Below are 10,955 nucleotides of genomic sequence, written 5' to 3' on the forward strand. Positions count from 1 at the left end.
CAAGCGTCTTTTTAACATGTGCCCAATGTATTTAATTATTTTAACTATCTTCATTTGTATAGGAGAATGTAAAACATAAATAGAAATAAATATGATGAAACTCAGATATTTTTGTACATAGACAAAAATGTTCTCACATTTGAAATAATGAAATTAACTAATTTATAAAAAAAAACATAACAAAATAAAATGATAGTACCCTCTTGAATAAAAAAACAAAAAACATTAATATTTCATTATAAATAAAATATAAATTTATAAATCATATAAATAATATTACTTTCTTTATTTGGAAGCTCATTTAACTTGAAACAATTCTTTGAAATAGATTGTTGAATTTCACTTACAATTAGATTTTAATCTATTAATTTTATAATATTAGAACCAAAAAAATAAAATCCATTGATGCTATAATATTACAAAAAAAATAAAACATTTCAATTTATTCCAAAAAATAAAAAACCAAATAAATATAAATACTTTATTTAAAATTATATAATGACAGTATATGTTTCAAATTAAAAATACTTTATTTTGATAAACCAATAAAAATATTTCTTTTTAATAAAATAGAGTCAAAATTAAATATATGAATTTCGGATTTTTTAATCGCAATTTTTAATTAAAAAAATTACTTTTAAAACCCTAATTTCCTTTTAATTCCTCTTCACAAGCAAAAAAAAATAATTTCCAATTCAACAAATGTACGTTGGTTTATTCAATATTCAAAATATAGACATTTTCATTCACAAGCATAATTTCAAAATTCTAATTCCTGATTTCAAATTTCAAAATATAAACATTTCGTCATTTCAATTCTCAATTCTCAATTCTCAATTCTCAATTATATGCATTTCATAATATCACATTAACAATTATCAATTATATGAATTGATGATTTACGAATTTCATCATTCCAAATTTCAATTCTCAATTCTCAATTCTCATATTTATGATTTATTTAACAAATTCAAAAAATTAAAAAAATTCCAAACCCGATTTATGATTCAAAAGCATAAAAATTCAAATGCATTACAACACTTAATAATGTGAACCCTAAAATGACATCCTAATTTGAACATCCCTAATAATGTGAACAATCTAATATCGAACCCTAATTTCATCACCACAACCACACGGACAAAGCATAAACATTCATAACCATATTCAATTTCATAACCACAATGATAAAAACCCTAACATTGACAGAAAAATACATTTAATAATTCCAAAAAATTCAAAAACTAACCCTGATTCCAAAAAATTCAAATTCATTTAAAAACCCTAACATTGACAGAAAAACCCTAACCCGTATGCCAAAAAATTCCAAACCCTAATTTCATAACCACAATGATAAAAACCCTAACACATTTAATAATTCACAAGTAAAACCCTAACATTGACAGAAAAATACAACACATTTACAAACACAAAAACTAAATACATAAAATTAGGGTTAATGTCATACCACGGAGAGAGAGAGAGAGCAGAGACAGAGAGCGAGAGCGAGCTGAGATGGAGGAGCGAGAGCAGAGAGAGACAGAGCGAGCGAGAGCAGAGAGCGAGCGAGAGCCAAAAACCTAAGTCTGAAAATCTGCAAAACGTATGCAAATGAGGAGGGGTTTGTTCGTATATATGAGGACTTTGAAAACGCTGATCCAAAAAGCGATTTCATTTAAATGAAATCGCTAATAGAAATAGCGTTTTTTTGGCAACAAAATTTGAACTGAAATCGCTATTAGAGATAGCGTTTTTTTCGGGGAAAATTTTTTCTTTAAATCGCTATTACAAATAGCGTTTTTTGGCAATTTTGAAACAAGCGCTGTTAGGAAAAGCGTTTTTATCCGCAGACAAACAAAGACTAGAAGCGCTATTTGTAATAGCGACTTATTAATCAAAGTCGCTATTTGTAATAGCGATTTTCCTGTTCATCTACTTTTGCGCTCCTAACAGTAAAAGCGCGAATAGTAATGGCGCTTTAACTTAGTTTTGGAATTCCGTCAGAAGTTGGCCTAGTTTTGGAAATACAATACAAAAATAACTTATTTTGGGAAAAGCCTCAAAAGCGGGTACTAATAAAAGAGAGATGAGATGAGGTAAAGAGTAGTGGTAATTGTAAAAGTCGTGGAAGCGTTCGATGAGAGGTAATTTTGTTATTTCATGACTCTCGTTGACGGAGTTTACTTTTGAGGACATCAGTGGAAGCCAATGTTATATTTTGTCAAACTAATAGGACAGCTGCAATTTAAGCAAATTGTTAGAGGAGGTAAATGTAATTTGCTTAAATTCTAGCCAGAGTCAACATTTTGGATGCCATAAATCTTTTCTGATTGCACTCCGTCTTCAGAACACAAAACTTGAGAGAGATAAAATCGGGCTATGGAAAGAGAAAGAGAAAGAGAAAGAGAGAAAAAAAGAAAGATACAGAGATGGAACCTCCGAAATCGGGCTATGGGTGAAAATTATTTTGTCTCGGCGAATCGGAGAAAGAAACTGAAAAAGATGTTCGGGGGGACGATCGGTGAAAATTATTCTGTCTTGGAGATACTGGGAGAGAGATTCGAGAGGGAGATGGGTGAAATTTATTCTGTCTCGGAGAAACAGAGAGAGATCCAGAGGGAGATGGGTGAAAATTATTCTGTCTTGGAGAAACTGAATCATCTAATGATCAGTAAGGCGTGCAATTTGACCGCAGATCAGATTGATCATCTCGTCTCTTTTAAAAATCGGCTAAGATTCCTAGCAGCCATTCTCAAGGATTTGGAAGAGAAGCAGCAGCAGCAGCAGAACTATGAAGCTAAAAACCTGCCGATGCAAATTTATTATGTGATCTGCAAGACAAGACAACTCATCCGTTTTTTTGATGTTCAAGTTCCAGGGCAGAGGGACTGCAACAACAACGGTGACAGTTTTTTTGATATTTTAATTGGCACAAATATAATGGAAGAGATTAAGCCGATCGAGGCAAAAGTGGTGCAGTTTTATGACCAGATAAATCAGATCCAACTCCTACAAGATTTCAATGATGGAGTCTATTCGTCAATGTCAATGGAGAACAGAACCATGGTAGATGAAGAAATTACAGTGGGCTTTGATGATGAGGCCTTGACTATAAAAAAGCTACTTGCTGGAGGGAAGAAGCAGCTACAAATGATATCAATTGTTGGGATGCCTGGACTCGGTAAGACAACTTTAGCCACAAAACTCTACAATGATCCTTACATCACGCACTACTTTCATATTCGTGCATGGACCCATGCTTCTCAATTACCCAGAAAAACAGATGTGTTGTTGGACATTTTACGTTATGTTAATGTCGTCTTTACCGATGAAATTGAAGACATGACCAATGAGAAGCTAGGCGAAAAGTTGTACAAGCAATTAAAAGGCAAGAGATATCTCATTGTCATTGACGATATATGGGATATTGGTGCCTGGGACGATCTTAAAATGTATTTCCCCAACGACAACAATGGAAGTAGAGTTATGTTCACTAGTCGCCTCAAAGAGTTGGCTATGCATGCCTCACCTGATTGCCATCCTCATTGTCTGCGTTTTCTCACTGAAGAAGAGAGTTGGGCGTTATTACAACGGAAGGTGTTTCAAAATGAAAGTTGCCCTCCAGAACTAATTGAAATTGGGAAGCAAATAATGAAAAAATGCGGAGGGCTTCCACTTGCAATTGTTATAATAGCAGGACTTCTTGCAAAAAACATCAAGACACAAGAGTCGTGGAAACAAGTTGCCCAAAGTGTAAGCTCATACATTGTTAGTGATCCAAACCAATACTTGGACACACTAGCATTGAGTTACAATCACTTGCCTCGCCACTTGAAACCATGCTTTCTCTATTTAGGAGCATTTCCAGAAAATCAAAAAATCTCGGTGCAGAGATTAATTTGGTTATGGATAGCTGAGGGGTTTATACAAAAAATTGAGCAGAAAAGCTTGGAGGAAGTAGCGGAAGATTACTTAATGGATCTAATTCAGAGAAGTCTATTAATTGTTGCTCAAAAAAGGTTTGATGGTCGAATTAAAGCATGTCGTATGCATGATTTGTTGCGTGATTTATGCTTGAAGAAAGCTAGGGAAATTAATTTCCTACAATGGATTCACAATAATAATGACGCTTCTCCTTCTTCTTCAAGTAATTACGAAACAAATAACCAATGCCGCCTTTCCATCCTTTCTTACTTCGGACCAAGATTTGATCGTATTCTCTTACAGTCTTATGCCCCAACAGTTCTTCAATCATTATTGTGCTTCAGACCTGAGTTTCAGAAAATAATTGGTTACAACGGCAATTCGTTTGGTGATATGTGCTCGTTTATTTGTTGGACCTTCAAACTTCTTAGAGTGTTGGAAATATGCTATAACAATGCCTTCTTTCCAAGAGAATTAACGCAACTTGTTAATTTGAGGTATTTGGCAATTAATTTGAAACATTCCTGTGAATTACCACCATCAATATCCTATCTCTCAAACCTAGAAACACTTATTATTATTTCTACAGAATGGAGAAAGGTTGTTCTGCCATGTAATGTTTGGAAGATTCCAAAGTTGAGGCATCTTTATGCTAAAGGAGGAGCAAACTATGATGTGTCTTTATGTTCTGAAGAAGCAGTAACAAATCACAACCATCCCTCTATATTAGAAAACCTACGAACCATCGCAAACTTAAACCCCTGTGGACATGTTCAGGATTTATTGGCAAGAACTCCTTTTCTTACAAAGCTGGAAATTTGTGGACATCTGTTGTCAGATTCAGGGAATTTGATGTTTTTTAATCTAGAATTTTTAAGACACCTTGAGACTTTGAAGCTACTGAATAAGTTCTCGTACCCAACCAATTTCCGAGCGGTCAAGTTTCCTACAAATGTTAAAAGGCTAACCTTGAAATATACAAAGATAAAGTGGGAGGATATATCAATCCTTGGGATGTTGTTACCCAACCTTGAGCTTCTCAAATTAGATGTTGATGCTGCCTCAGGATGGCAATGGGCAACAACTGCTGGTGGGTTTCCTCGACTCAAATTCTTGAAACTGAAGGACCTCGATGTTAAGCAATGGATCACCTGCTCTAGTCACCTTCCAAGCCTTCAACACTTATCGTTGGATTGGTGTCAGGATCTCGAGGAAGTACCATCTGGTTTGGGGGATATACTCGCTCTGCAGCTGATTGAGGTAAACCATTGTCGTTTCTCTGTTGAGGAATCTGTCAGGAAAATTAAGGAAGGGCAAGAGAGCATGGGACATAATTGGTTGAAAGTGCGGATTAGGAAAAATCCGTGGGGCCTTTGATGCAACTTCTACAAGGTATGTTCTTTTTTATATTTATGTTTATTTTTTTCTTTTCTCTATCATATTCTTTTCTCATTTTGAATTCAACTCTACATAAAATAAAAGTAATCTATCTTGTGTATATATAAACCAACATAAAACTCGTGCTATGTGCGGTCTTAAACAAATAATTAAAATTTTATCCTAAAAATTAAAGTAATAATTTTAAAATTTAAAAGGAAAAAAATATTAAAAATTATGTGAATGAGTTTTTTCATTTAAATTGCACTAAAGTTGTGTTTTAATTGTGTTGTTATTAATAGTTTATTTTAAGTATTAACTAATATATATATATATATATATATATATATATATATATGTATGTCATTATGTGGATCAATAACATTTTAGAGCAAAAAAATTGAATGAATTATAAAAATTACATTTAGCATACAAGATAAATAATATATACTTTTATATTAGATTTTCTCAAATGACATAACAATTAAAATTTTTAATTTACAATACATAATAATATTCCTTTAAAATTTGTTAAAATCGAAAATAAATTGGAGATTGAAATTATTTTTTTATAGAAAGAGTAGCATTAACCCCTTCCCCAATCCATCCAAAATGAAGTCATCTCTAACCCGCATCAAGCTCTCTAAATCATTTCACTTCTCTTGTTAACCACTTTCAACTCCTATTTTAGTTCCCTTCCTAGACACTTTTTTTATTCCCCTTCCCCTAATTACCCTTATAATTTCAAAATAAAATTTTAGAAAAAGAAGGGGAGATCAGTATAATTGTCCAAAACCTCAAGGGAGGTGACTGTTATTTACCCTTATAAGTTATATATTTTATTTACATATATTTAAGATAATTGCATAAAAAACTTGATATTAAATTTTTGAATAATATTTATGCTACATTTGGATAATGCTTACAGGGAAAATAAAATTAATTAAACAAATATGGTTATTTTTGTACTATTATCTAATTCATTTTTTTCATATTCTTAACTTAACCAAAACAAAATATAGTTTCTTTCATTTCATTTTCATTTTTATTTTTTATTTTTTATTTTTTATTTAAAATTTAATTGAGCATACAGCATTTTATGTTTTTTCATATTTCATATTTCATATTTCATATTTCATTTTCGTTTTTATTTTTTATTTTTTAATTTTTGTAAACATTTTTGGAATATGTGATACATAAGTATTAAATAACAATATTCATGTGGTCTAATAAGTGTAGAAAAGTAATTCAAAAAATTATTAAAAATAAAGTGTATGGAGTATGTGTGCTAAAATTTGACCACATAACCAATACTCTGATCTTCCTCCTGGAATTCTGGGAACACAATCGTAGAACTCGCAGCCTAGATCCACGTCTGCACAATTAAAAGGAAAATCAAACTCGGTTTCTCGTCAACCGAGAGGGCACTCTGATGATAAAGTCAATAAACTAACATCTCAAGATATTTCGACAAAGTAACGGTAACTCAAATTAACACACATAAACTCACGCACTTCTCACACATAGGATGTTTGCCTTTATATACAGGTGTCCTCCTCCTCCTCCTCCTCCTCCTCCTCCTAGAATTCCTTTTAGGAATAATACTAGATGATTCATCTCTCCTAGTTGGGTTAAACCTCTCGAAATAGTTCTAAATACACTCAACCTAGGAGTCATTTATTTACTAGGATTTTTGTCTTTCACCAAATACCTCAGCCTAGACATGGATCATTTTCATACCTCGGCTAATTACATTCCATCATGTGGCACTTCGGGCCGAGGTCATGCCACATGGACATGTCAAAATTATGTCCCCATAATTGGCTCCTAGATACTATCACCTCAGGAGCCATAATAACAACTAAGGCTGTTGAAGACACAGCTGCAATGACAACTATAACACACCTAGAAAACTAACATAAGGATGCAGGACAACAGTACACAATCCTCTCCTCTATAACAAGTTAACAACCTTAGTTAGTTAGAATCTATAACTAATCTAGAGATAGTTTGTTTTGTTTCTATGTACACATTGATCAAAGACTTGTATGTGTAGTTGAGTTCATAATGAAATAATGGAAAATATCTTTTTGTTCTCTCTCTCTCTCTCTCTCTCTCTCTCTCTCTTCTTCATGTATCAGAGTGAATTAAAGCAAGAGGAATATTGGAATTAGTATTAGTCAATACAAAAGGAAGTTTGTGACTCTTTGAGACACAACAATGATTGCAAAAAGAAGAACAGTCTTTATGAGAAATGGAAAAACCATAAGTTTTAGCTATATAAAAAGCATCTGAAGAAGAATCCCTAGTCTCTTATGCGAGGTAGCAACTGGAGAACTAATACTAGAAAAAGCCTTTGAACAGTGATCAAAATGAAAGGGAAGGAAACTGATAAAGACCATTTTGATGATGACCTCTACATAGAACTTGGTTGTTGTGTTTGTCCAAAATAACAAATGATTTATCAACAAAAGTAATGGTGCAAGCATTATCAGATGTGAGTTTATGAACATAAAGCAAAATAGATGAAATTTGTGGAGCATGCCACACATTATTAAGTTTGAATTTGAAGGAGGGAGTAGATAATGTTGTTGTTTCTTCTCCTAGTCTTGTTTCTGTTTCTTCTAATCCTAGTCCTCTTGCTAATGATCATGTCTTGTCTCCTGTCGTACTTCTTCGTCTGTTCCTCTTTCTTTCTCTCCACCTGGTATCAGTCTTACTATTCGTATTTTACCTCTTCCTTTTCCTCTTAATTCTCATACAATGATATAACTACAGCTAAAAATGTTGCTTCTACCTCTTCTTTGTGTTTAGCAGCTTCTTTACTTACCAAGATGTAATCGCAATTTGAATTTCACTGTTTTGGTTCTATCTGTATTCCTTTTATTCATAATAAGTATGTTTCGATACATGTTAAAAAACATATAAGAAAAAATAGAAGTTTGTGTTTTTAAGATGCTATCGAAATGTAATGTAGGGTCATCATTTGACCAGTGACCCGGCCAGGTCCATATTCTTGGGTAGGCTAGCAAAGCCCGAAAAAGGCTTGGCTTGGGACTTGGTCTAGGTCCAGGTGTTGTAAACTGACTAGTTGGCCCTTGAGAGGTGATCAATCAGCCCACTGGCTCGACCCACAAGCCAAAAATAGGAAAAACATTTATAAAAAAAAAAAAAAGATTGTTAGGGTTAGGTAGTCCACCCCGCTAGCTCGTCAAGGCTTGGGCCTAAAATTTTTGGCTCTGGTATGGCATGGCCCGCTAGAGAAAAAATCTACTGAGCTTAGCCATAGGAGAGCTTGGGCACCAATTTCACGAGTTGAGCCGGCCTTGCCTGAGTGTATACACAAGGCAAATTTTCAGGTCATGACTTACCATCTACAAAACTAATCAGTAAGTTTCCTCCTATGATCGATATACTGATTTGAGTATATCAAGTGAGCATAGGGCTGGGGTAACTATGCTCAAATGAAGTTGATGTTTAAACAACTTAATGGATCTCTTCTTCTAATGCATCTGCTAAAATATAATAGTCGGAAAAATGAGTAGTACCCCTTTATCAATTTCGTGTTGGCTATTTGTACTAAGGACAATACCTTATGTTTTTTTTCTCGTATAATTTAGTAAAATTTCAAAATTATTTCCATTTTTTGGAAACAAAAACGAGACACCAAACAAGTTTTTGTTTCCCGTTTTCAAAATATTTGTAAAACATAAACAAAAGATTAAAAGATAAACATTGCCAAATGGGAGTTTAAGAGCTCAACCTTAAGAAAAACCAAGAAAGAGTGGGAGGGGATGTTGATCCTTGGCTTGTTACCTAATCTTTCTGATAAGTATTGAATATTAACCACTTGATCGTAGATCCAACTATGAATACATAGTTCTCTGTATATTGGTTGTTTTTTTTCTAATCATTGCACAACTGCAATGATCGTGGGCGTATGCCTAATTTTGAGATGAACCACCTTCAATCTTATGTTCTTGTGTATGTATGATTTATAATTCCTATTCTTTTGCTTTTGATTTTCATGTTTCACCCATCTAGATTAGGTATTCCGCATGGGCAACAACTTGCCAAAGATCTTGATCTAACTAGTGGAAAACTTTGGACTAACATGTGAGCTAGTGCGTTGAAACATCTTAAAATGTTATGTCTATTGTGATGTTTCTAATTTTTTGTCATGTTCTTTTTCTTTTTCTTTTCTGAACTTTTTTTTTGCTTTTAAAATTTCACACAGGAAGATTAATCAGGAATGCAACTTCACAGTGAATTTTAATTTTCTCAAGTGGAATTTCATTGTTTTTGGCAGTACTTGTATATCCTTTGGCTGAAAATGTAAAACTAGTTTGATAACATGTTTCAGGATGAAGATTGTCTTGCTATGGCTTCCCTCCCTTGTTCTGAATCAAACAGAAATGGTGTTTTCAAAGGTGCTATCAGAGAAAATGTACCAATTAGAGTGTTTGATTGTGCTAGAAATTGTTGGTTAAGTGTGCTTTTATGTAATATATTACAATTGTTGTGAGGAAATTGTTGGAGTATTATTCTATGACTTGTTTACTGTGAAAATATAAAAATGGAGTACAGTTTGTAATTCTAAATTTACATGGTTTAAATAGATTTAGGCGTTTGGTATGACCAGCCACTTCAACTAGGAGGAACAGAGAATTTGAGTTAACAATATATCCTTTATTTTTCATATAGGTTGCATGCATGATACATCTCTTATTTGCCATGCATTAATAGTTTTGAGTGGTGATATACAGACAAAAAAATTGTACAATTTTTTTGTTTAGAGTGATGTGGCATATTGTGGTCTCTTGATTTAAAAACAGAATTTTCATCATTGTGATCTTGATTTACAAATGAGTAATGTTTTATAAACATATAACATTAGAGGTATGGTAGAAATATTTCTATGGCTTTGAAACTTGACATGAGTAAGGCCTACTATAGAGTTGAATGGCTGTTTCTGGAGACTATTATGAGCAAGTTGGGATTTGCAACATTGTAGATCCATTTGATTATGGAATTTGTCTCTATTGTATCTCATTCCTTGCTGATTAACAGGCACAAACATGGGTTCATTGTTCCATCTCAAGGGCTGAGACAAGGGGATTTGTTATCACCATTTCTCTCTTTTTTTTTCTTTTTCTTTTTTTGAAGTTGTGAAGGTTTGTTGACCATGTTTAAGAAGGCAGAGACCAGGAAGGAGATTCTTGGGATTTGGGTGTGAGAAGGGAGCCCTTCTATAAGCCATCTTCAGGTCTGCTTATTAATCTTTAGAAATCAATGATGGCAAAAGATTAGCTCGGTTTTATCCATTCCTGTCAGTGCATCTTTTGGTAAATATTTGGGGTTGCCTTTAGATATGGATGGGTCAAAGAGGGAGCTCTTTAAATTTGTCACAAATAGGGTTAAAGAGAGGTGTGCAGAATGGAAAGCTAAATTTTTACCTTTGGTAGGGAAGGAGGTGTTACTTGAGTCGATTGTGTACACTTTTTACCCACTTTTGCAATGTCGTGCTATAAGCTGTCTAATATCATTGTGAGCATACCTATCTCAATTGCATATGCAGCGTATTGGACTTGGCACTTGTCAATGAAAGTTGAGTATAATGTTGGTTCAGGTTATGAGGTTATGGTTGGAACTAC

At 33.4% G+C, this 10,955-nt stretch overlaps 1 protein-coding gene across 2 annotated transcripts; it reads left to right on the plus strand.

Annotated features, from left to right (window-relative positions):
* The first annotated feature begins 2,260 nt into the window (after positions 1–2,260).
* Positions 2,261–9,902, plus strand: LOC114274584 (putative late blight resistance protein homolog R1A-3). 2 transcript variants are annotated; one of them, XM_082893747.1, is made up of 2 exons: positions 2,261–5,316; positions 9,665–9,902. In XM_082893747.1, exon 1 carries the CDS (start codon positions 2,380–2,382, stop codon positions 5,299–5,301), a length of 2,922 nt encoding a protein of 973 aa, XP_082749873.1. In that variant the 5' UTR covers positions 2,261–2,379; the 3' UTR covers positions 5,302–5,316; positions 9,665–9,902. The 2 variants fall into 2 exon arrangements, with proteins under 2 accessions (XP_082749873.1, XP_082749872.1); XM_082893746.1 differs by having other exon boundaries at positions 2,318–5,316; positions 9,539–9,752.
* Positions 9,903–10,955: the final 1,053 nt, after the last annotated feature.

The sequence above is a fragment of the Camellia sinensis genome, chromosome 11 (assembly GCF_055761805.1).
Source record: "Camellia sinensis isolate YWXY chromosome 11, ASM5576180v1, whole genome shotgun sequence".
Taxonomy (NCBI): Eukaryota; Viridiplantae; Streptophyta; class Magnoliopsida; order Ericales; family Theaceae; genus Camellia; species Camellia sinensis.